Below are 26308 nucleotides of genomic sequence, written 5' to 3'. Positions count from 1 at the left end.
GTTAATAGGGAAAACTATTTCTTGTCGTGGCATCTCCATGATGGCAAAGGCTTTGCCTGTTGAATTTTCGTCTGTCTGGCGGAAATTTGCCCCGTGTTCAGCAATACTACAGACTTGTCCTAGCAAGAGAAGGCCTAAATGCCCAGAATAGAGGGCGGAGTGCCTGGGAAGACTTATCGCCTCAGCTGCTGGGCCCACCCAGACACCCGGCCCCTTCATCTGAAGTGGCTGTGGGAGACAATGTGTGTGGCTGTAGCCAGTTGGTTTGTTTTAAAGGCCGACATCTGTGGGCGATATTTTCCGTCACAGCCTGGAACCAGTTCCTGCCTTTGTCCTATTGTAACAGCCCCAACGGGTGCCCCCATCACAAGGCCCAAACTGCATGCTCCCTCCTGCCAGCAACACCCTACAATTCCATCACACAACTTCTCCTCCCCACACCCCCAAATATCCCGGCCTTGTTTTGGGGGTGGGGTGGGGTGGGGGGTCTCTCCCCCATAATGCTTCTCCATTTCATCCCAGGAACCCTGGGAGTCGACAATGAACTGGCTTGTTCTGTGGGGGGTGAGGAATCCACAGAGGGTGGAGAGGACAATAAGGCCCTGTCTGGGCCACTCGCCTCGTCGGCGGGTTTGGGGTCAGGGGGGCCGTGACTCATGCCAGGGGATGAAATGCCAGGGGGCATCAGCCAGAGGTGGGTGGGGGGTTTGCTGCTGCCGCCGCTGCTACAGGGGTGTATGGATGTGGTCCAAAAGAGGTGGGGACTTGGCCAGTTCAAATCACACACACACCCAGCTCAGCTGGAACAGACGGCCCGGAGTTGGCTGCCATCAGGTTGGGACTTCGAGGGTACCCAGAAATACAGTCAGCAAGAAGCCCCAAGGCTGAGAAAGACAGCAAAAGAAAGAGGTAATGTGTTATGTGTGCACAAGTGTGGGTTTGTGTGTGGTGAAAAAGCTTTGGCTGCCACATTTCTCTGTGCATCAAGCAGCTATTCAAGGCACAGGAGCAGGAGAGCCAGTAAAAACATGGCAAGATTTTATATATATAGTAGTGTGTGAGAAAACTTTGAATGAGAGGGAAGATTTTCCCCCTCTCCTCTGTCAACTAATGTAGATTTAGGGGGCAGGGGCGGGGTATCCTCTGAAGATAAACTCTGTCACGGGGTTGACAACATTTCTTTTCTTTGTTCCTTGTCATTTTCCTGTCAGTTGCGTTGTATTGCAAATTCTGAAGTTCTGCTGTATTGCAAACTTCTGCAGAACAAGTTAGTGCTCTGGAGAATTTCAGAGGCAAATGGGAAGTCTTACGAATAAGTGTGTGGGAGTCTAGGAGACCCTTTAGTACTTTCCTGAGTGTGTGTGTGTGTAGGGGGGGCGCGGATCTGGGAATGCGGCTTCATTCCTTTCAGCTCTTTCCATCACACTTAAAACTTCCTCTTCTTTCCCACAGGTCTTGGGTTTTGATCCCCTTCCTGCCCACCCTGATATGGGGAGGCTGGGAGTTGCTCCCATAGCCTTCCTCTATGGGGGACTGCTCATTGTCTCTCTTCTACGGCAAACATTTGGACAGAGCAAGAGGCCTGACAGGTAAGGAGAGGGGGACAGGTAGGAGCTTCAGCCATAGGTTGGCCACTTCTGGATCTGCAAAAAAGCAGACCCAGATTTGCATTAATTTGTATGTAGAGATGCACGTTTAGAAACAATGCTTATAATTTAAATAGAAATACAGTACATCTCACCACAGTGCGGAAGTCTGTGACCAGGTGACCTGTGTGCCTTGCTGTCCAAGTGCTATTGATGGGCACCTTCAAGGCCCAGCTCTTCCTTCTGATGGTTTTTCATCTTCAAACCAGACTTGGGCCAGGCAGCCCTTCAAATAGAGGACACCTTCAAAATAGGGGACCGTCCTCTGGCAGCCCTTCAAAGAAAGTAGACACCTGGCCACGTTAATTCACTCTTGCCATTTGTGGATACGCAGGACTGCTGCCTGGCATAGAAGTCTGCATCCTGAAATAAATGTTAACACTTAAAACTCTTAAAACTTAAAACAGAAAAACTCTTTCTGGCTCATCATGTTTTGCACATAGAATGTCCCAGGTTCAATCTCCACTAAAGAAACTCAGGGTGCCGGCCTGGGAAAATCCGTTGCATGAGGCAGCAGAACATTGCTGTTTTTTGGCAATGCGTAAGCAGCCACCCTATTTGTACGTAACGTGTCATTTTAATGTGACTATGGATAGAATACAGACTGGTTCAGTTACAGAATTCAGATATCTACACAGCCCTGCCTTAGACCATGTGTGGGGTATGCATGCTCTAGGCATTGAAAGGAACCATTGCTCCCTCTAAATGTCACTCCCTCTGCCTCCCACAGCCGTGTGTGCGCTCGCAACATGATGCGCATCCCCTTTGTTTACAATGAGACCTACGCCAAGCCCCAGCACCAGCCGTACCTGACGTTGTGCCCCGGACCGCGGGTATGCAGCACCTACAGGTATGTGAAGGCCTCCATTGTATGGGACAGGAATAAGCTTGGAGTGGAGGCAGGGGGTGGCAATTATTTCTTTACTTTTTAAAACTATTTTTAACCCGCCCCTCAGCCAAAAAGTCTCCCAGAGTGGCTTATATGCAATCAGTAAAACAGGACAGTTCCTGCTTCCAAGCTTACAATCTAAAAAGACACGATACATAAGGAAAAAGGGTTGGGAAGGGAAGAGGACAAAAATCAAGCAGTTTTTCAGCAGGGCTGATGGAATGGCTTCACTTCCCTCTCATCCTCCTTCTGTACAGCTTGCTGGAGTGGCTGGTGAATTGCTCCTAGCTCCTGAATTTTTTGGAAAGGAAGAACTGAGGCCTACTAAATCTAGCATAATGTCATGTCTGAAAGTGTGTGCTGTGAAGTTTAAATTTAATCTCAGCCACAGACACTTTAGATAGCCTAAGACTCTCTCTGCCTCAGCGCCTCAGCTGCAGGGGGGAGGGCGGAGGGCGGGTAAGGTTGTCATATTTATTTCTTTAAAAGATTTATAAGCCTCTTTTTGGGGGGAAACCCTTCCAAGGCAGTGTACAAAATGTAAAACAATTATTAAAATAATAATAAACAATAACAACATCAAAATTAACAATTAAAACCAGGTAATACCATACACACAACGCCCTGACTCACTTAATAAAATCCTGGCTCAGTAAAGCCCTGATACAGTGATAGGCCAAAGTTAATAAATAAGTCTTTAGGGCCCACTTGAAGGCCTGTAATGATGTGGGCCTGGTGGACCTAAGCTGGAACAAAGTTTCACAAGCAGGCAGGCCATTACCAAGAAGGCCCTATCCTTCATGCCTGCCAGCCTAATTGTTTTGACAGGTGGGCATGCAAGCAGGGCCTTTGATGTTGATCTCAGAGTGTGGGCAGGTTGGTATGTGAAGGCAGTCCTTTAAGTAACCTGGACCCAAACTGTTAATAATACCGGCCTACCTCACAAGATTGTTGTAAGGCTTACTGAGATAATGTCTGTGAAGTGTTCTAAATCAGCATGCACAAGACTGCGGCCAAAGCAGATAAACATATTAAAACATTGGAGAACTGTCAAGGTCCAAAATGAAATTCTAAAAACATTGCCAAAGCTTCTGAGTCAAAAGGGCCCCTCCAACTCTGATATTAAAAAACTAAACAAAACTGAAAAGCAGAAGGCTTTGCCAAATTTCGTTCACCACTCTGCTCTAGGACTTAAGAGCAGGAAGTGGAGTGTGGGGAGCCAGCTGAAGTGGGGTGTCCTGAGAACAGAGGGGGAGGCCTGGGAGCTCAAAGGGCTGGATTCTTTGGCAGGGGCCAAGCAAGGTAATCTGGGAGTCAGATTCTGTGCAGAAGGAAATAGGCAGTGCATGGGGTGTGTGAGTGTGTGTGTGTGTGTGTGCGAGAGAGAGAGAGAGAGAGAGAGAGAGAATGGGGCTGTTTACACAACACACTAACCCACATTCAGTGGTTGAGTGTGGGTTGTTTTGAACCATGGGTTGTTTGTTGAACTGTGGGTCATGGTGTGGTCTGAACACAGCCAGGGTGGCTTGTTAACCATGCAGTGTGGGTTATTTTTCTTGAACAAGCCACCTTGAGAACCCATGGTTTGTTGTTGGGTTGTTCAGGGTGGTTTACAAACCACACTGCATGGTTAACAAGCCACCCTGGCTGTGTTCAGACGACATGCCAACCCACCCTGCAGAAAATGTGCTACATTCAGACAATATGCTAACCCATGGTTCAACAAACGACCCATGGTTCAAAACAACCCTGCTCAACCACTGAGTGTGGGTTAACGTGTTGTGTGAACAGCCCCTAGAGAAGGGTGTGTGTGCAAGAGAGAGAGACAGAATGAGTGTGTGTGTGTGAAAGAGAGAGGGGTGGGGGGTGGGAGGGCCTCTCATGGACCAGAGGAGAAGCGAGTGGTTAGCAGAAATAAACTGGTTTTAAAGACAAATTCATAGGGGTTATTTCCTGCCTGGGACCTTTGTTCCATTATAGAGGCTCTCCTTCTGGTTCCTCCACTGGTGGATACCGCTGTCTGAGATAAGGCAGGCTGTAAGAAAGAAGGCATTTCTTGTTGTGCCATCCCCAACAGAACTGTGTCTGGCCCCCTTGCTGCCTGCTTTTAGGTGGGTGACGATGACAATTTTATTTAAGCAGGATTTTGCGGGGGGTGGGGGTGGGGTGGAGATCATGATTTATTATGCATCAGCTGCTGTTTTCCTAAATTGCTGTCTGTTTAAATTGTTGCTGGTTTTGTTGTCAATCTGATCTTTATTGTATTTTGTATTGCTGTGATTTTATGTAAGCCTCCTTGCATACAGTTGTAAGCAAAGTGAGACACACATCCTCCCCATCAATGGCTGTTATTGGCTATTACCCATAGTAGCTGAGAATGGAACCTCCAGGTTCAGGGTCAGTATATCACATATTTCTGATACCAAATAAGACTGATACTAAAGGATGTCTACCGCTTTCCCCCGTGCATCAGTCTTGGCATTTAAAAGGCTTTGAAGACCCATCTGTTCCAAGTGGCTTTGAAACGACTGATGTGATTTTATGGGATATTAGATATGCTGCTGATGTATTGTTTATGGCAGGGGTGGGCAACATGTAGTGTTCCAGATGTTGCTGTGCTGCGATTCCCATTATCCTTCACTATTGGCTATGGTGGCTAGGACTGATGGGAGCTGCAGTCTGCTGGGTTGCTGTTGTATCTGGAAAGTCACACATTCAACATCCTTGGTTTATGGGCTGTGGTGATGATGATGACGGTGGTGTCTTTTTGTGCTGGCCGAATTTTATTCTTAAATTGTGGCTGCCTGTTTTTAAATTTTTGTAATTTTGTATTATTATTATTATTACTATTATTATTGTTTTGCTTTTTTAATGTGTCGGAAGTATATCACATTAAAAATCAAAACATTGAATGTCACGGTTTTACATCTGTTGTAAGCTGCCTTGGGAGGACTTGCCCTGAAAAGCGGCCCAAAATATTTGAAATAAAAAATAAAATAAAATTTAAAATATGAGGGTGGAGGCTATGATTCCGGTAAACTGGAGTAGCCAAGGACATCTGGGTTCTCTCCCCCAGGACTACCTATCGGGTGGCCACGCGGCAGGTGCGGAAAGAGATTCTGCAGTCCAACGTCATCTGCTGCCAGGGGTGGAAGAAGCGGCACTTGGGCGACACTAAGTGCGAGGAAGGTAAGTCCTCGAATTTCAACCAGTTTGTGCCATAGCACACCATGGGAAGCCCAGGGCCAGCCCTGCCATTAGGAAGAATGAAGCTGCTGCCTCAGGTGGCAGATCCTGGAAGGAATGGCGGAAGATAGAACAGGGTGTGCTGTGCGACTTGCTCTGAGCTCCCTAAGCTAGCCCTCTGTCCTCAGGTGTGTTGTGGGACACTGTCCCATTGCCACTGCTGAAGTAACCACCTTGAGTGCCATTTTTTGGTAGAAAGGCAGGCTACAAATCAAAGGATAAATAAATAACATTGAATGGCCACTCTGGTCAGCTTCTGTATGTTGAACTGGGGCAGGAAGGTGCATTTTGTCCTTTGCCTCAAGCAGCAGAATGTCTTGGGCCAGCCCTGAGGGGAGGCGCTGTGAGCTGAGCCAGTCTTCATCTGCCTATATGGCCCCTCCCCTGGATAAGTGGTGGCCACTTATGAATGGCCAAAAGGGACAAAAGAGGACACTGATTCGCATGAAATGTGCATTTGCTAATTTATATGTATAGATGCAAATTTAGAAATAATTATTATACTTTCAGTAGAAACACATTTGGTTTACATATAAAATATTCCCTGCCATCATGATGGGAAAGGCTGTGACCTGTGTGGCCTGCCTGTTACGTCTGCTAACTGCTGATGGGCAACAGTCCGTGTGGTTCTTTATCTTTAAACTGGAATTGAACAGGACAGCCTTTCAAATAGAAGACAGTCTCCTGTAAAAGAGGGCACATGGCCACCCTATCTCCCTGCCTTGGGTTGTATGGCTTAGGCCAAATCTACACCTGATGTCATATCAATACGATCCCATCATGGTGATGCTATATCCCTCTTGTGCATGTATACCTCATAGCACGCACAGTGACATCTGTAGCATTATTTTGGATAATACGGAATAAAAAGCAGGAAATAACGCTGGAAAAGTGGTATATGGAAGGTGTGTAATGTGCCCCAAGAGCTATCAGTGCACTTCAATACCGATAAAAAGCACTAGTGTAGATCTAGCCTTAGTGTGACTCTCGAAAGGGCTTCAGGAATTGTAACAGGCTGGATGCATAAACACGCGGTCATCACCAGCAGTCAAATGATCAAGCTGTTTAACAATCTTAACCCTTGCACTTTTTGCACAACAAATTAGGAGTCACTTGTACAAATGGTCCAAGCAGGGATCCTCAAGCTGCCATGAGACACCTGCTGTGTGCCAGAACTAATTAATTAATTAATTAATTAATTAATGGCTCCTAAAATCCCAAAGCAGTCACCTACAGCAGATGCGCCCAACTGTTTCTCTGCATGATTCATTTGCTCCTCTTTCCAGTTAGCTGGCAGCAGGCAGGGGGAACCAAGGCAGTAATTCTGCCCCATCAAGTGTGATTGGAGCACTGAAGCCAAGGGTGGAGAAGCCCCGGCCTGAAGGCCAAATGTGGACCTCCTGGGCTCTCAGCCCATACTTCTGGACTCTACCAGTGACTGGATCTCTGCTCTGACCAGCTGTACAAGTGACTCCTAATTTGTTGTGTGTGTGTGTGCTTTGCATTTCCTGTCAGTGGTGTAGGTTTAAATTAAAATGGGGTGGTAGAGGCCGTAGGGGTGTTGCCAGGCCCGGATACATGGGGCTCCAGCCCTGGATGTATTCCCTAGAGCCCCGAGTGTCCATTGGTGCCAACAGAAGGGTTTTTTTCTCAGCTTAATTGCAGTGCAAGGGAGAGTTTTTCAAGGGTGTTGCAACTGGGGAGGGTAAGGTTATTTTTCCCCTTCAGATGCACTGCAACCCCCACCCCACCCCACCCTTCCCCTGCATGGCAATTAATCTTAGAAGAAAATGTTTTCCATTGGTTTGGGATGAACTGGGTCAGGCTGCAAATTGACTGAATGCCTTTTATTTGAGATGATTTGGATGAGAAATTGTCTGGCTTTGCCTTCTGTGAAATGTAAGTAAATCATAGTCATTATTTCTAAATGTGCATTTGTAGACATAGATTACCATATGCAGATTTTATGCAGGTTTTTCTCATATGAGCCTGGCCCCCCAAAGTATTTAGGTGCCTAGCAATGCCCTGAGGGTATATGTCTGTTACATTAGCTCATGTAGTGTACCACTGATCTTTGTGAAAGCCAGGCTGTCCTCCACACATTCACCATTTCTACAAGTGGCACATTTCAGACTTAGAGAACATATTTTGTGTCACTAGTGAAAACGCTTTGCAAAATATGTGTGTAGAAGACGCACTCTTACCCTTTCTCTCTCCTTTCTCTTGCCAGCTGTTTGCCACAAGCCATGCCAGAATGGAGGCATCTGTGCCCAACCCAACCAGTGCCAGTGCCAACCAGGCTGGGGGGGACGGTACTGCCATATTGGTGAGTGGAAGCCGGGGACTGTGCTATCTCTCTCCCTTCCTCCCTTGCTCCCATCTACAGGATCTTGCTTCTCGCTTATAAGGCTGATAGCCATGTTCCATTTGTATTCTCAGGAGCCTACTTGAACCTTAAGTTCTTCTTCAGAGGCCCTACACCAGAGTTGTCGAACCTCTTTTAGTCCAAGAGCCAAATTCCATTGCAGAGAAGCTCTCGGGGGCTGTATTCTAGTGGTGGGTGTGGCTGAAGACAAAAGGGGCGGGGACAAGGTATCAGCCTATTGTATCTTAAAACTCCTACTGAGCCTTAGGAGAGGCATTTCAACCTTTCAGAAGGGAGCGGGGGACTGCAGAAATGCTGGGAAACCACCGAATGATTTGTGGTCGGGGTGTGTGGCCATATGAGGATTCCCTGAGAGCCATTCTAGGACTCTAGGTGGGCTGGATTGGGCCCCTGGATCTGAGGTTCTACAGCCATACCCTACTCCAAATACCCCCGATGAATGAAGTGAGCCAGGGACAGGGCCTTTTCGGTAGTGGCCGCCCAGTTGTGGAACAGCCTTCCCAGAGAGGTTCACCTGGCGCTGCTAGGCTCACCTGGTGGTCTTTTCAGCACCACGTGTGAATCTTTCTGTTCACCCAGGTCTTTGACGTAACTCACATAATCTGGACCCCTCTGTTTTAAAATGTGTGTGTTTAATTTTGTTGTCAGTTTTATTTTTTTGTCATATCGTAAACTGCTTTTGATTGTATGGTTGCGTTTTTTATGTTGTATTTAAATTGTTTGTTTGTTGTAAGCCAGTCAGAGAACTTTATGTTACGGGGTGGCATACAAATGTCATTCATTCATAAATAAATAAATAAATAAATAAAGCAGGCAGAATCTGACAAGTAATGCAGAAACCTGATAAAATGAAAACTTTAAGCAAGCAAGCAAGCAAGCAAGCAGACCAGGCTTCTAGCCTGTATAGTTGTAGAGGCATGTTTGAAAACTGCCAGGCAGGAAGATCTGTGAAAAAACTAGCCGTGTTGGAGGGGTGGAACTTTTGGGACTTGCAAGGCCATACAACCCTTTCTAACCCACTCCAACTGCTTTGCCCTGTCCATACAATCCTGGTTGGTGAGTCGCTTTGCTGGAGGACTGCTCTGACAAGGGAATGCCCTTCTCGAAACACTCTTGCTCCTGCCTTGGGTGGAGGTGCAAGGTCCATCATAGCGCAGCACATCCCTTGTTTGCTGCAGAGTCCACAGATGCTGCCCATGCACTCTGCGTCCCGCTCTGGGATTAAGCAGTCAGGGCATGACACCATTCACGGGGTGGATTTAGCTCAGGGGTTGCCAGCTGCTGATCCCTACCATTGTAGCCTATGATCTTTTAAAGTATGTGCAGCTGCCATATGCACAGATGACCTCTTAATTCAGATACAGGAATGGTCCTTAAAGGTATGTTTCAACCCAACCCATCCTTGTGCAGCCCTAATGTAACTGTCACATACACCTTCCCTCAGCTGCTCAATCGCCCCTTTCTCCCTCAAGCCAAGTTCTTAGTTTCCTCAGCCGCTAAAGCGTCATGTCCTACAACCACCTTCCCCAAACGGGTGACCCCCCAATGTTTTACACTTCAGCTCCCATCAGCCACAGCCAGCCTGGCCAATGGTCAGGAATGCTGGGAGTTGCAGTCCAAAGCATCTTGAAGGCATCAGGCTGGGGGATGCTGTCTTATACATTCTACATAAATGATGTGTTAACTTAACCAACTTACCCAGGGGAAAAGTGCCTATCAGTTTTCAAATGGTGTTGTCGTTTTTTAACTCAAAAACAAGATTCCCAATATTTCCTGCAGATGAACAGATTCTCCACTAAAGCTGTTAGTCATCAGGACCAGAAACATGCTTATTTCTAATGGAATGTTGAGATTCCCCAAAATTTCTGCAGTTTGGCAGAATCAAGATGTGATGAGGACACCCCACCCCCTTGATTCTCCTCCTGTGGCCAGAATTTACACTTACACTGCTTAAGCTGCTGCCCATGCCTCTCCTTTTGTTTAGATGTGGATGAGTGTCGTGCACCCGTCGCTCTCTGTGCACAACGCTGCCTGAACACTGCAGGGAGCTACCAGTGCCAGTGTGACTCTGGCTATGCCCTGGAGCCAGATGGCAAGAGCTGCCGCTTACTTCCCACGGCCCAGGCTGTCCCTTTGCTCGGCAGCAAAGGTGGGTACCACAGCAACTGGGTTTCTTTCAGCTATAGTGCAAGCGTGTTGAACCTCTTGCAGCCCGAGAGCCAAGATACCCCAAATACCTGCAACTCTCAAGAGAATGAAGCTCTTTGTGCCAGTAACTCAGCCTTAGGAGTTTTTCTGGACACCAGAACCCTTAGGAGAAGCAGTTCAACCTTTTAGAATGGGAATAAACCAGCGCAAAAGCCAGGAAACCACCGAAAGGTTGGCTATGGGGGGGGGGGAGGTGGGGTCAGGGAAAGGGGGCGTTGCATTCAGGGAACTGGAGGGCTGGATTGGGACCCCAGCCAGGCTGGGCTTGGCCTGCAGGCCTGAGGTTCTGCACCTGCGCTAGGGTATACATCTTTTTTTTTACCAACAATGTTTTATCGTACCTTGGAAAGGAATGGCAATTTCCTGCATATAGCTGGGGCAGCCATGATGCAGATATTTTTCTGGACAACAGAACCCAATCTGCTTCAGACGTTCAAGAGGAAAGTGACAAAGAGGGCAGGGGGTGGGATGGCTGGGGACTAAGTCCTACAAGGGAAGGTTGAAGGAGTGGGGTATGTTTAGCCTGGAGAAGAGACAACCAAGAAGCAATATGAGAGTCACCTTCAATTATTTGTTGAACTGTCACGTAGATAATGGAGCAAATTTGTTCTCTGTTGCTGCAGAGGGTAGGATCTGAACCTTCAATTTATAAGAAAAAGGATTTTGACTAAATATTAGGAAGAATTTCCTGACAGTGAAAGCTATTAAGTGGTGGGGCAGATAGCCTCAGAAGGTGGTGGATTTCCTTGGTTAAGAGGTTTGGAAGAAGAGGCTGGATTGCCTCCTAATGGAGATGCTGTAGCAGCAGATTTGTTTTGTCAGCAAGAGTTGGACTAGATGGTCTTTGAGATACCTTCCAACGCTACGGTTTTATGACTGGCTTAGCTGCGGCGATGTCACAGAATGTTCATGGATATTCTGACTGTCAAAGCACCTGGTGGCATTGTAAACATACCAGCACAATCCTATGCACATCTACTCAGAAGTAAGTCCCACTGCGTTCAATGGGGCTTACTCCCAGATAAGCGTGCTTAGGGTTGCAGCTTTATTGTGGTATAAACTGTCATAAAATAGAGTCTTCTTCATCAAATGCCACAGAACTCTTATTTTTGCTCATCTGTCATGGATGAAAGCTTATTTGCTCTTATTTGCTGTTCAGGCTTGGCCTTTGAATGGTATAATAAAGGTGCTCTCTGTTGGTCTTAACACTGGAATAAAGGAGAGAGTGTGGTCAGCTTGAGCTATTTAGGCCCCAGACCATTAAGGAGTTGGACTAGAGCAGCCTTCCCCAACCTGGTGCTGGAAGCACGTCTGGCTGGGGCATGCTGGGAGGTGTAGTTCAACACAACTGGAGGTATCAAGTTGGGGAAAGCTGGACTGGAGCATGGGTGGGTAGTTTGTGGTCTTCCAGATGTTACTGGACTACAACTCCCGGCATCCCTAGCAGGAGGATACTAATTATCTAGACCCATTTCAGTCTGGGTTTCGTTCTGGTTACGGGACCAGCCTTGGTCGCCCTGATAGATGACCTTCATCAAGAGAGGGACAAGGGGAGTGCAACCCTGTTAAATCTGCTCCATCAGATTCTGCTCGATCTCTCATCGGCTTTTGACGCCATTGACCATGGTATCCTCCTGGATCGACTCCGTGGGATGGGTATTGGAGGCACTGTGCTACAGTGGTTCTGGTCCTACCTACGGGGCCGATTTCAGAGAGTAACATTGGGTGACTATTCCTCGGCCCCTTGGCAATTGAGCTATGGGATGCCGCAGGCTACCATCCTGTCCCCAGTGTTGTTTAACATCTATATGAAGCCGCTGGGAGCGGTCATTAGGGGATTTGGAGCTAAATGCCATCAGTATGCTGATGACACGCAGCTCTATCTCCCTGTGACATCTGAATCAGGAGAGGCTGTGCAAGTCCTGAATCAGTGCCTAGACACAGTAATGGGCTGGATGAGGGCCAATAAACTGAAGATGAATCTTGGTAAGATGGAAGCCCTGTGGGTGAGTGGTTCCCGGGTCCGGGAGATAGGCTCATTGCCTGTTCTGGATGGGGTTGCACTTCCTCTGAAAGATCAGGTCCGTAGGCTGGGGGTACTCCTAGACCCATCATTGTCGCTGGAGGTCCAAGTGGTCGTGGCAGCTCGGAGTGCCTTTTACCAGCTTTCGCTGGTTCGCCAGCTATGGCCTCTCCTGGACAGGGATAGCTTGACCACGGTAGTACAGGCATTAGTAACCTCAAGACTGGATTACTGCAATGTGCTCTATGTGGGGCTGCCCTTAAGGTTGGTCCAGAAGCTGGAGCTAGTGTAGAATGCAGCAGCTCGGCTGTTGTCGGGAGCTGCCCCTTTTCAGCATGTAACTCCTTTGCTGAGGGAACTGCACTGGCTGCCTATTCACTACCGGGCCAGGTTTAAGGTATTAGTACTAGTGTACAATAGGGATGTCAGAGAATTCCGTGACGGATCTCGGTGAAGCCAAATGCTAGTGCATTCGGCCCCCCGAAATCCATCGCGGAACGGCCTGCCACCCCCCCCGCCCCCCACAGATCCCCCCCGGGATGAGACTTACCTGGGGCGGATGTTTCGGACGGCGGCGGCTCCAGCGGTGGCTTCGGCAGTGGCGGCAGCTGGTCTTCCGACCGACTGCCACCGCTGCCATTTGCAGTCTGTGTTTTTTTCTCTTTTTTCCCCCCATAGACGTGATAGGCTACGTAAAGACTTACATAGCTTATCACGTCTGGGTAAAAAACACACACACACACACATACGCAAATGGCGGCGGCTATGGCCGCCGCCATTTGTATTCCTTAATTTTGCCGTCTTAGTCTACATAAATATTTATGTAGGCTAAGACGAAGACAAGAAAGGGGAACGCAAATAGCGCCCAGTACGCTATTTGCGTTCCCCTTTCTTTTCTTCGTCTTAGTCTATGTAAATATTTATGTAAACTAAGATGGCAAAAAATAAGGAATGCAAATGGCGGCGGCCATAGCCGCCACCATTTGCATACGCGTTTTTCTTCTTTCTTTTTTTACCCAGAGCCCTCCGCGGCCGGAAATCCGGCTGTGGATGGCCCTGGCCTGGGCCTGGCCGGCTGCTCTGCGGAGCCGCCGCGGAGCACAGCCGGCCGTCGAGTATTCCAGGGGGGAGGATCGGATTGCCTCCCCCTCCCGTTGAGGATTCCGGGAGGAGGGACGGAATGCCTCCCCCCCCCATGAACAGAATCCGCGAAAAGGTAAGTGACTTTCGTACACCCCTAGTGTACAAAGCCCTAAACAACTTGGGACCAGGATACCTGAGAGAGCGCCTCCTTCCCTACCAACCTGCCCAGTCACTGAGGTCATCAGAGGGCATGTTCCTGGTGGTTCCACGTGGACCTATGACCCGGTTGGAGTCCACCAGGAGAAGAGCCTTCAGTCCGCAGTATTTTGAGACTCTTTTAAATATATGGAATGACCGGAATGTGGGGTTGTTGTTAGGGCATCTCTACACCAGCCTAAAATCCTGCATTTATAATGGGACTTTCTGCTTCCGTTTTAAATGCAGGATCACAACGACTCCCTTTACACGTGCTTCCTTTTCCCCCTCCCCTTCCCATATCTGAGTCTTCCATTATCTTTCATTGATCTCACTCCTCTTCTTGCTGCTTTTCTTCTTTTCATGGAGGGAACTCAAGCAGAACACAATGGGGTAATTTGATAGCTCATTATCTGCAATCTACTTAAAACGGAACAAAGGACATTTAGTCAGGAGATACCCTGGAGGGTCACGGTGTCATGTAAAGAGCCTGCAAACTTCCATGGAGCAATCTCAATCACAAGATAAAAGCTCCGTGTGAAGAAAGTCTCAGCCCTATTCTGTAGCTTGCTCGTTTCTGTTTATGCTGGCCTGTGATGTGGATCACGAGGGTGAATTTGTAGAAGGCATTGAACTCTGAGTGGCATGAGTGGAGAGGGTGGTGCATTCAGTTGCACAACTTCCTTGCCTCTTCTTGCAAATGGTCCTGTTCTTGGGCTAAAGATGGAAATGTCTCAGACCGTGGCCTGACGTTGTTGTTGTTGTTCAGTCGTTCAGTCGCATCCGACTCTTTGTGACCCCAGGGACCAGAGCACGCCAGGCCTTCCTGTCCTCCGCTCTCTCCCGGAGCGTGCTCAAGTTCATATTCATTGCATCGCTGATGCTATCTAGCCATCTCATCCTCTGCCGTCCCCTTCTCCTTTTGCCTTCAGTCTTTCCCAGCATCAGAGTCTTTTCCAGGGAGTTTACTCTTCACATTAGGTGGCCAAAATATTTGAGCTTCAGCTTCAGTATCTGTCCTTCCAGTGAGCAGTCAGGGTTGATTTCCTTTAGGATGGACTGATTTGACCTCCTTGCAGTCCAGGGGACTCGTAAGAGTCTTCTCCAGCACCACAGTTCGAAAGCATCAATTCTTCGGCGCTCAGCCTTCCTTATAGTCCAGCTCTCACAGCCATAAATTACTCCTGGGAAAACCATAGCTTTGATTATACGGACCTTTGTCGGCAAGGTGATGTCTCTGCTTCTAACTAGGAATGGGTGTATTTTGCAACATCACTGTAAAAAGCATTGGATCTGATGGCTGAGTTGAGAATTTAGCATTCTAAGAACCTCAGTTTTCTTTTGAAAAAAACTAATTTCTTGCTCCAAAGCTGCAAAGAGAGTTGATAACCCATTGGGCAGATCTGGTGAAATCTTAGAGGCCAGAAGAGAACTCAGCAAGATTTTGTGTGGTTAGGGTCCAGCTTTGATTCCTTGTGTAGGTCTTTGCCCCTCATGGAGCACAGTAAATTAAACAAGACCAGCAGATATATACACAAACTTGCTCAATATGCAGAGTTAATACAAACCTTTCAAATTCTGTTTCCCCCCTCCCCCCTCGATACAGAATTTTGCTTTTGATAGGCATGACTAGAGCCACAGACCAAACCCCTGAGGTTCAGATCCTGAGATGCAAGGGGCGGAGCTTGAGGGTGGTACCTGTAGGACAAGGGGCGGAGCCTGTTAGGAAATGATCACCAGTACAATATGTGATGCCTTTATCTGTGCCTGCCTCTCAATCACTCTCTCCTGCAGGAAGAGAGGGGAAGATGCTAAGGCTGGGAGAAGGAGATGGTTTAAACTTCAGAAACTTTCAGGGGAGAAGGCTGGGCTAAGACTTGTGGAAGACAGACAACCCCCTGAGCTTCTAGCTTCTCACCCTGAGAGTTAACTCCTTGTCCTTGAGACCCATGGAGGGCCAAAAGAGACATCCGTGACTTTGCCTAAAAGTGGGGTGGGGGGAGTAGAGTTTGGGGTGGGGGAGGCCCCCATTGCTTCCATATGCATTTATCTAGGATGCTTTTGAACAGAGGCTCCTAGTCGCAGAGCCATTTTACACAGAGGGCTCTCAGAAGGCATTGTGCAGCTACTTTGCCTTTTCCTCCCTAACAATTTTTTTCTGCTAAGAAAAAAAGACTGAAGAAGCGATGGCAAAATACCAGAGGGTTAGAGTGGAAGACAATGGGTGCTTCCAGATGAGGCTTTTAGGATGCCATTGCCCTGCCTCATTCACCAAATGTTAGGGGGTGTCCAAACAATGTCATCTTCCACTCGCAACCCTTTCCCCACTGCTACAACTGTCATTTTCCTTACCTTAAGGTGTGTGTGTGTGTGTGTGTGTGTGTGTGTAAGGATGGAATAGCTGCACAATGTCTTCTGCTCAGTAGCATATCCCAGGCAGAGCAATTTTGCACAAGCAATTGCACAGCAAAAGCCTCATCTGGAAGCACCCAAGGAGAAAACCTCGTTAAATTATAGGATTGTGATCTAAATGCTATTAGCTGGGTGTGGGGGGAGGTAAGACAGCCACAATATGAGTACTGTCTTCTTTCCTCTCCATGGCTAACAGCAGTTGGGGATTTCCACTGAGGAGATAGTGGGGGGAAGGTTAAACACCCTTCCTCTGGAGCTCTTGCTCTCATGCAGTTTGTTGCCCATAGCTGCTTTTAGGGTTGTGTGTATATGTGTGTGTGTGTGTGTGTGCACACAGGGGGAGATCCATCTACAAACTTCCACCTCCCACTGAGTACAGCCCTCAGAAAGCGGCTGCTTCCAGACAGAGGGCTGCTAGCACTACCAGTGAGGAGGCATTGTACAGCTGTTCTCCTAAACGAATTTTCTGTGGTAAGAGATAAGATGGAAGAAGTGGAGGGAAAACATGGCAGGATTATGAGTGGAAGACAATAATGTCTGGACGCACCACCCACACACACACACACACACACACACTCACGCCTGGTAAAACTCTTGAGAATGAGGGAGGGCAATGGCACTATAAAAGCCTGGTCTGGAGGCGCCATAAGACAGCGATCCTAAGCACGCTTCCAAGGGCGTGAGAAGCCTCATTGATGAGGGCGATGTACTTCCAATTCAACATGCATAGGATTGCACTGCACAGCCCTAGAACTCCAGGCCGGATCTGTCACCCTTCCATGGATGATAACTGTTTTCATGTATTTTATTGCTGTAAGCCGCCTTGGAAGGGCTTCTGCCTTGAAAGGCGGCCAAGAAATGTTTTAAATAAATAAATAAAAAAAATGATGGCCTCCACATACCCATTGTTTCAACCTCACTCACACCCTCTTTCCTACCCCACCCCTATCCTCCCAGTGCAAACTCTAAGGATTCAGGAAAAGATTCCCAATGAGATCCAGGAGCTTCAAGCAAAAGTGGAGCGGCTGGAAGAGGTGAGATCCTGCCCCAAAGCGTTTGCAGGTCTGTCCCTGGAAGAAGGAAGGACTAGGGGCCCACAACTCCCAGGTTCTATGGCTGTTACTACAGCAGCAGGATTAATGTCCCCATTACTTTAGTGGTAAATAGCATCATCCCTTCCCCATGCTTTTGTCACCACAAACAGTACATTTTAGGGAGGGAGAGGCTCTGTACGTCCAGCAGTGGATTATGTCTTCAAATGACTGCATGATGTTCTCATGCAGGGCTCTCCTATGGCCTGCTGCAGATTCCTGCATAGCAAGCAACTCCATTTTAGTAGGAATGAAAAGGCAGAGGAGCTCTGAAAACACGCACACACTTGTGTGCCCCAGTAATAATGAAAGAGGATGTGTACCTGGCCATCTGTCTGTCCATCAGCACCATAGCCTCAAGACCATGAAAACTGGACACCTGAAACTTGGCATGCATACTGAGGGGACCTTAGAGGTGTGCACCTCTGAGTTATTTTGTTTTAAAAATGGCAATCATTAATTCTAATTAATTTAAATGTGTCCAAATGTGTTGAAGCCTGCAGTAACATCTTCAGCCATGAGGGGCAGACTCCCCTAACCAGCTCAAAGCTTTGCAGTCCATACAGTTTGAAGCCAGGGGAGATTAGTAGGCCGAGGGACAGCATTATACAGCTGCCCCTCCCCGCTGCTGTGGGGCAACACCCCCCCTCCTCAGAGGAATGGAGTGGACAGACCCCCTCCCACAGGGTGTTATAGGGGCACACCCTGGCAGGGGCCGTGCCTAAAGGTGCCAGTGACTGGGTTGGGCACAATGTGTCCAACTCTGAGAGCTGTGCAAGTTTGCCTGAAGGCTTCACTTTATCAGACTATTCCAACCTGTGTGAAGCCGGGTCCGTTTGCTTGTGTGTGTGTGTGTGTGTGTGTGTGTGAGAGAGAGAGAGAGAGAGAGAGAGAGAGAGAGAGGGCTTGCCCTACCCGCCAGATGGCTTGGACTACCTCCCATCACCCCCAGCCAGCAAGGCTATGACAGAATGAAGGCAGGAATGCCCCCTTTGCAATATTTAGATTCCCATAAGAAGAGTGTGTTGTGGGGAGGGGACAGTAGGAAAATGCGGGGAGCTGGCAAGACTTGTGCATTTCCAAGGGGAGGCTGGTGTTGTAGTAGCCTCCTCCTCTCTCTCCCTCCCTCTCCCTCCCTCCCTCCCTCCCCCTCCATCACCACCACCACCACCGCAGCGGCTGGAGCGTGCCATCTCCGTCTTGCCAACGCCCCTGGAACCTACCCAGTTGAAAGAGCTGTGGAGTCGCCTTCGCTACCTGGACCAGGTGGAATCGCTGAGCGATCAGCTCCTTTTTCTTGAAGAGAAACTGGGAGATTGTGAGTATCAGAAGGCAAAACATCCCTCCACACCAGCGTCTCTGGTGTCGTGGGGAGTATTGTAACCTAACGAGAAACAGTCAAGGCCTATATACAAGGCCCCTAATCTGGCCAGATCAACAGGGGTAGAAGAGCATGACTCCTGTGATGGAAATGCAGATATTCATCCAGATGTGCTGCTACAAATGTACGTGCTGCTTCCGCACGCAGTTAGCTAGCTTAGTCAGTAAACCTATTGTGCTGTGGCACAACACATACTTTACCTACAGGTCCCAGGTTGAATCCCTGCCACTTCCAGTTGAAGGACAGTGAACCTAGTGCCCTCCGGATGTTGTTTTGACTACAACTTCCATCACCTCCCAGTGAGTGAATATAGGGGACTGCACCCTAACAGCCTTACATGTATTGTGGCAGAAGCTTTCACAGGCCAGAGCCCACTTCACCAGGAAACACTGCCCTCAGGAGATCTTCCCAAGTAGGCATGGAGGGGCTGGGGTGGGGGGAGAAGTTGCAGACAGTGGGGCCAAAGAACATGAAAAACAAGTGGTCCAGCCTGTGACACTTGAGCCAGGCAAACCTCAAACATGTACATAATAAGTATTTTTACAGGACTGCTAACGGTTTTGATTGCAACTGTTTTTGGTTTTAGTATTTTTATTTTTGTGCAGGTTGCCTTTATTTTATTATTGTTGTAGGCCTTCCTTAATCCTGATGCTGTTGTATTGTTTTTATCTTGTGAGCTGCATTAGGAGGATTTTGTACCCTAAAAGGCAGCCTAAAATATTTTAACGAAATGTAAGCACAGCAACCATTCACAATAGCAGGCAAACCTGAGCACCTCGTTTAAGCCCTCCCCCGTTCTCCTGTGTGCGCACAAATCTACCAATTGAGGTTAACACTATGTCAAACGTGTAGGGCCATTTCACTTGAAACTCAGCTGGTGCAGACATACCTTTGACATAATTCAAGAGAAACTGGGTTAGGAAAAAAAGGTAAAGGGGGCAGGGACATAACAGAGTGTGGAGAATGTGAATAGGGAATTTTTCTCCCTCTCTCCTAATCCTAGAACCAAGTGAGGTCATCCCACAAAGCTGATTGGTGGGCGATTCAGGACAGATAAAAGGAAGGGCTTTTTCACACAGCGCATAGTTGAGCTGTGGAATTCGTTACCCCAAGATGAAACCTGATTCACACGTAATGACAACCCAGACTACAGGTTGAGTATAGGGTGTTGTTGAATTGTGGTTGCCATTACATGTGAATCCTGCACAATGGTTTAACTATGGGTTAACCAGGAACAACTCAAGAGTTCACAACCCAACAACAAACCATGGGTTCTCTTCCTGCATTGTTCATGGTTAGCAACCCATAGCTAAACCACAGTGCAGGGTTCACATGTAACAACCCACACTTCAACAACCCATACTCAGGGTTGTTGCAAACCAGCTGGAAGTGATGGCCACCAACAAGGATGGCTTTAAAAGGGGATTAAACACATTAGTGAACACATTAAACACATTAAACACCAGGCCTTCCTTGTGGACTTCTGCCTGGCAGACCGCCAGTCCCTGCAGGACCAGGCCTCCAGGTACCTAGCCAGCTGTGCTGCTCCACCTGCCCCTCCCTGGAGGGGCTACATAAGCTGGCTGGCTGAGGTGGCCTGGGAGAGCCAGGGCCTGCAGGAGAAGCCACCACCACCACCACCACCGGGGAAGAGGCGTGCTTGCCGCTGCTGGGCCTGCTGCTGCCGCCGCTGGGCCTGCTGCTGCCGCCGCTGCCACCACCACCAGGCCTTCCTTGTGGACTTCTGCCTGGTAGACCGCCAGTCCCTGCAGGACCAGGCCCCCAGGTACCGAGCCAGCTGTGCTGCTCCACCTGCCCCTCCCTGGAGGGGCTACATAAGCTGGCTGGCTGAGGTGGCCTGGGACAGCCAGGGCCTGCAGGAGAAGCCACCACCACCAGGGAAGAGGTGTGCTTGCTGCTGCTGGGCCTGCTGCTGCTGCCGCCGCCACCACCACCGCCGCCGCCACCACCGCCACTAGGCCTTCCCTGTGGACTCCTGCCTGGCATTTTTAAGGGGATTTTAATTGTTTTGTTTGTTTTATTTTGTTGGGGGGGATTTTGTTGTGTTTTTAGGGGTGGGTAGCCTGCCTGATAGGCGGGAGCGAGGGGGCATGTGTCCACCTGATGGAGGCAGTGGGGGGAGTGTTGGGGGCCAGAACATACCGAGGCTGGGCGGCAGGTGCTGGCGGAGCGCTAGGGGCAGGCCATGCCAGGTAAGGGGAACAAGGGAGAGATGTGTAGTATCTGTCCCCTGCTCCGGGCCTGTTCAGAGCCAAAGGATGGCTGGGGGAGGCGTGACCCCATCTTCTGGCCTTCGTTTGCTGCTCTGCAATGCCAGGTCTGTTACCCAGAAAACCTCCCTCATCCATGACATGATCCTGGATGAGGGTGCAGACCTGGCATGTATTACGGAGACCTGGCTGGCAGAGGCTGCTGCTCCAACCCTTGCAGCCATGTGTCCAGCTGGATTTTCGTATGCACAGCAGCCGAGGGCTGGGGATCGGGGAGGGGGAGTGGCTGTTATCTACCGAGAGTCCTTGGTCTTCACCAGACCCCCTCTCCGGGAGACCAAGGTTGCTGAGTGCATGTACTGGAGGTTGGGCCCGAAGGGCAGTCTGGGGATTCTGCTCGTGTACCGTCCACCCCGCTGCACGACTGACTCCCTGGCCGAGGTGCTTGAGGTGGTCTCTGATGTGCGTGTACAGTCCCCTAACTTACTGGTGTTGGGGGACTTCAACATACATTCGGAGGCCATCCTCACAGGAGCACCTCGGGACTTCATGGAGACCATGGCCTCCTGGGAGCTGCACCATATTCTAACTGGGCCCACCCATGTAGCTGGTCATGCACTAGACCTTGTGTTTGTTTCTGGAGAAGCGGGGAGTGATCTGGAAGTCGGGGGTATATCCACCACCCCCTTGTCATGGTCAGATCACTATCTGGTGATGTTGGACTTCTTGGTTCCACAACCCCTCCGCAGGGGTGGAGGACCCATTAAAATGGTCCGCCCCAGGCGTCTTATGGATCCAAATGGATTCCTGAACGCGCTTGGGGATTCTCTGGGGCATGCCAACGGCCACTCGGTCGAGACCCTGGTGGGTGGCTGGAATGCCGCAATCACCGGGGCATTAGATCGGGTGGCTCCGAAACGCCCTCTCCCCCTGAACAGGGCTCGGACTGCACCATGGTTCAATCCGCGGTTACGAGCTCTGAAACACGAGGTGAGACGGGTAGAGCGCCGGTGGCGGAAGTCTCGCTCCAAAGACGATCAGACACGGGCTAGAGCTATATCTTCAGCCTATCACGTGGCGGTGAAGGCAGCAAAAAAGGAATATTATGCTGCCTCCATCGCGTCTGCAGAGTGCTGCCCCAGGAGGCTGTTCCAAGTGGTCCGGAGCCTGGTCGGTCCTGTGGCTCCGGAACCACTGGAGCATTCTAAGGCCTCCTGTGAGGCTTTGGCAAGGCACTTTGCAGATAAAATTGATCAGATTAGGTGTGTTACTCTGCACACTGTGGATACAGTTAGTGAGCAAGAGGCGGCCTGTGGCAAACCAGTTTTGTGGGATCGGTTCCAGCTTCTTCCTCCTGATGAAGTGGACAAGGTGCTTTCATCTGTAAGGCCGATCACCTGCTTACTTGATCCTTGCCCATCTTGGCTCATTATGAGCTGCAGAGAGAGACTGGGTGAAGGGATCAGGGTGGTGGTGAACGCCTCCCTTGAGGAGGGAGTGATGCCAACAGCCCTCAAGGAGGCAGTTATAAGACCACTCTTAAAGAAGCCCTCCTTGGATCCTCAAGTTCTGAACAACTTTCGCCCAGTCTCAAATCTGCCATTTTTGGGCAAGGTGATTGAGCGGGTGGTGGCGGTGCAGTTGAAGGCACACTTGGAAGAAACTGATTATCTAGACCCATTTCAGTCGGGCTTCAGGCCTGGGCATGGGACAGAAACGGCCTTGGTCGCCTTGGTGGATGATATGAGGAGGGCTCTGGATAGGGGTGAATGCTCCTTCCTTGTTCTCCTCGACCTCTCAGCGGCTTTTGATACCGTTGACCACGGTATCCTCCTGGACCGCCTGGAGGGGATGGGCATTGGAGACACTGTATTGCGGTGGTTCCGGTCCTTCCTCTCCGGCAGGTACCAGAGGGTAGCACTGGGAGAGGAGGTTTCGGACCCGTGGTCACTTACTTGTGGGGTGCCACAGCGTTCCATCCTCTCCCCGATGCTATTTAACATCTATGTGAAGCCACTGGGGGCTATCATCAGGAGGTTTGGGGTGCAGTGTCATCAATATGCGGATGACACGCAGCTCTACCTCTCATTCAAATCTTCACCAAGGTTGGCTGTAGAATCCCTGTCCAAATGTCTGGAGACGGTGAGTGGCTGGATGGGGAGGAATAAGCTGAAGCGAGGTACTTTTGAAGCGAGGTACCTGACAAGACCGAGGTACTTTTGGTGGGAGACAAGAGGAGGCTGGGGGATGTTGACCTGGTGTTGAATGGGGTACGGCTACCCTTGAAAGACCAGGTCCGCAGCCTGGGGGTCATTTTGGACTCCCAGCTGTCCATGGAGGCTCAGGTGTCAGCTGTGAGCCGGACAGCGCTGTATCAACTCCATCTGATACGGCGGCTGCGCCCCTTCCTTCCCGACCATCTGCTCCCATCGGTAGTACATGCCCTGGTCTCCTCTCATTTAGACTACTGTAATGCGCTCTACGTGGGGTTACCCTTGAAGACGGTTCGGAAGCTGCAGCTGGTACAGAACGCGGCGGCTCGCCTGATTAAAGGCAGCTGCTGGCGAGATCACATCACTCCAGTGCTGAAGGAGTTGCACTGGTTACCAGTTGTTTTCCGGGCCAAATTCAAGGTGTTGGTTTTGACCTTTAAAACCCTATATGGTTCCGGCCCAGCCTTATCTTAAGGAGCGCCTCCAGCAACACCAGACAGGCCGCTTAACAAGATCAGCCTCAGATGGCCTTCTCTCTGTCCCATCAGCCAGGTCAGCTAGACTGGTGGGGACGAGGGAGAGGGCCTTCTCTGTGGTGGCCCCCACTCTGTGGAACTCCCTCCCTAGGGAACTCCGTCATGCCCCCTCTTTAATGAGCTTCCGTCGTGCATTAAAAACGTGGTTGTTCAGGCAGGCATTTGGGGTGGGTTAGGGTATTTTTTTAAAAAAAAATTATGGTAAAATTTTATTGTTTTAAATTGTTTTATGGGGGTTGTACATCGCCCAGAGTGGCTGGGTGACCAGTCAGATGGGCGATTAATAAATTTAATAAATAAATAAATAAACAGTGAAGGAAAATGGCTATTAGTCATGATGGCTATATGCTACCTCTGGTAGCAGAGGCAGTATGGTGAACTAGAGAGGGAATTTGGTCTATTCTTATGTTCTCAAACTCTTTTCCTCGACCACAATGGTAGCAAGTGCACGTAAGCTTTAATGGCCAATGTTCTCTCTAGCACCCCAACCATTTCCCACACTATGAGCTGTTACATGACACACACAACCCACAACGTTTTAAACAGTGCCGACACCAGGTTTTGGCAGGCCCTTGGGCAACCCCCCCCCAATGGGCCCCTGCCATTGTCGCCAGCTGCTCTTGCTCCTCCTCCCCTTTCTCCTCATTGCTCCCATTTACTTGCTTGACAGGCAGGGAGCCAGGGAGCAAGGAGGCCGTGGCGTCTGCCCCTCCTCCCCCTCCCCCTCACTGTTGTCTGGGTCAGAGCGAGAGGCAGGGGAACAAGCAGGTTGCAATGAAGAGCAAGTCTGGGGGGTATTTTCAGTGGGCCCCTGCTGGGGTGTGGGCCCTCAACAAGTGCCCAAATGTGCCTACCCATGATTCCAGTCTTGATTTTAAACCTAATATTTTCCTTCTGTGCCTTTGTTCCCAGGTGCTTGCCAGAATGGCAAAAATGGCTTTGGCTATGACATTGCCCGGTGATGCCTGTGCCCTGGACTCAAATGGAACTGATGGGAACTCAGCCCACCTGCCAACTCCTAACTCCATGCTGGTGGCTGCTGCTCTTGGAAGCTCAAGTTATTATCTTCTCCTTTATTTATGTGACACGTCATTAATTAAAAAGCAAAATAAACAGAGCAGGAGCTGTTCTGGATTCAATAACATATTCAGGGCAGGGCACAAACTTTTGAATCACACAAAGATTTTCTGGAGGCGTTGAAAGCCAACACAGAAAAAAGTGGCAACAATCCAGGTGAAGTTAAGCACTTCTAATTCCCCTTGATTTCAACGGGAGGCTTACAGTGCACTCCTTCACGTGTTTACTCAGTAGTTAAGCCCTGCTGTATTCAAGGAGGCTTATTCACAGGTAAGTGTGCATAGAGGTTGCACCTGCTTGGTTCTCCTGCAGAAATCAATGGGATTTAAAAGTGCTGAATCTGTGGCTATCTAGGCTGTTCTTTAACCAGTCTTGAGGTTTCTTGGTCTTTTTTCCCTGCTAAATTTCCTCGCTGGAATGTAATTACTAATGTATATCCCTTTGTCAACACCCCCCCCCCCCAACAAGTTGTTGCTCAGTTTTTGCATCGTTTCTGGTGGGTTGTGTAAACTGAGCCAGTCTGTAACTTACCACCCACAGTTCCGCTTTAACTCCTTCCACACCTTTGGTTTGAAAAACACAACGCTTATCAAGTTATCATCACATTCTAAACTTGTTTATTTTCATTCATTAATTTATTCACCTTTGAACTTATGCCTGAAGGCATTCCCCTGTAACCATGTGGTTCTCCCAGCCACACATAAATAACTTACAGAACTCATCGCTGTTGTGTTCTTGAGATATTGCTGGCCACGCTTAGGTGGCTTTTACCAACTCACAGAGAAGTTGGTAAACCCTCCAGATATTTTGGGCCACAATTCCCATTAGCCCCAGCCAGCATGGCAGATGGTCAGATTATGGGAAGCATAGTTCAACACATCTAGAGGACACCAGGTTGTCTACCCCTTAGCAGAGGCTGGTGGCTCTGATGCCAATGGTGTGGTGAATCCGCTCCAGGTTTCAGTCAGAACAACAGAGGCTCCTTGGATAGTTCATTTAGGGGTTTGACTGAAACCCAGAGCCCGGTGGCTACCCCGCTCTCCTGTGATTGGCAGCTGCTCCCAGGCAGAGGGCCTTTGCATGGCTTGTGGCCGGACCCTTTTTTAAAAATTAAAAATAGAACTGACAGGGATTAAACCTGGGACCTTCCCTACACTGTGGTCCCAATCAAAATTACCCTTCCCCCCACCTGTTATTTGTATTGGAAGAAAAAGCTCCCATACACTTCAGTGGGCACTCCCCCACCTTAAATGTGGCAGACTGGGGGTGGGTGGGGTGATCCTGAGCTCAGCTGGGGACAAAGGGCTAAAGCAATGACCAAATATTGGGAGCATACAATAAGGAATGATCATCATAGAGCCCCGTGTGTGGGCATGCAAGCTTGTTCCAGGGCTGAGAGTACTAGACAAGGTGGATGCCATACAGTGATTTACATTTTATAAGGAGGTCACTTATCAACATTTTGAACACTAGTTGGTTTGGGGAGAGGTGTAACTTGAATGCTATAGAATCAGCATGTCTACTGAAATTCTGATCTAATTAAAAATTGTTCACCCAAGATCTTTTTCAGCCGAATTTCTTTGGGATGAAAGGGGATATGCTGCCGCATCGGGCAAAGTTCCCTTTTTAAGCTACAATAACTAGAAATGAACTACTATGCTCCAAAGCACTATATCCATGATGCTGGGAGG

The 26308-nt window shown here is 49.1% G+C and overlaps 1 protein-coding gene across 4 annotated transcripts; it reads left to right on the top strand.

Moving 5' to 3' along the window:
- The first annotated feature begins 802 nt into the window (after positions 1-802).
- On the top strand, positions 803-26173 carry EGFL8 (EGF like domain multiple 8). 4 transcript variants are annotated; one of them, XM_084831066.1, is made up of 9 exons: positions 803-909; positions 1453-1589; positions 2377-2496; positions 5612-5724; positions 8012-8107; positions 10152-10316; positions 17046-17122; positions 18356-18497; positions 24453-26173. In XM_084831066.1, the coding sequence occupies exons 2-9, from the start codon at positions 1489-1491 to the stop codon at positions 24500-24502; spliced, it is 864 nt and encodes a 287-aa protein (XP_084687192.1). In that variant the 5' UTR covers positions 803-909; positions 1453-1488; the 3' UTR covers positions 24503-26173. The 4 variants fall into 4 exon arrangements, with proteins under 4 accessions (XP_084687192.1, XP_084687193.1, XP_084687195.1 ...); XM_084831067.1 differs by lacking the exon at positions 803-909 and adding an exon at positions 1236-1316 and having other exon boundaries at positions 24453-25330; XM_084831069.1 differs by lacking the exon at positions 803-909 and adding an exon at positions 1250-1267 and having other exon boundaries at positions 24453-25330.
- The last annotated feature ends 135 nt before the right edge of the window (positions 26174-26308 follow it).

Source organism: Heloderma suspectum, chromosome 2, assembly GCF_057233095.1.
Source record: "Heloderma suspectum isolate Gila_16-S chromosome 2, 16-S_ref, whole genome shotgun sequence".
Lineage (NCBI taxonomy): Eukaryota > Metazoa > Chordata > Lepidosauria > Squamata > Helodermatidae > Heloderma > Heloderma suspectum.
This window is presented reverse-complemented; position numbering and strand designations above follow the sequence as displayed.

Bases quoted from the DNA above. Each gene is read 5' to 3' on its own strand.
- EGFL8 (XM_084831066.1), top strand. From the start codon at position 1,489: ATGGGGAGGCTGGGAGTTGCTCCCATAGCCTTCCTCTATGGGGGACTG. The intron at 5,725-8,011 runs GTAAGTCCTCGA...TTCTCTTGCCAG, and splicing joins CGACACTAAGTGCGAGGAAG to CTGTTTGCCACAAGCCATGC. The intron at 8,108-10,151 runs GTGAGTGGAAGC...CCTTTTGTTTAG, and splicing joins GGGACGGTACTGCCATATTG to ATGTGGATGAGTGTCGTGCA.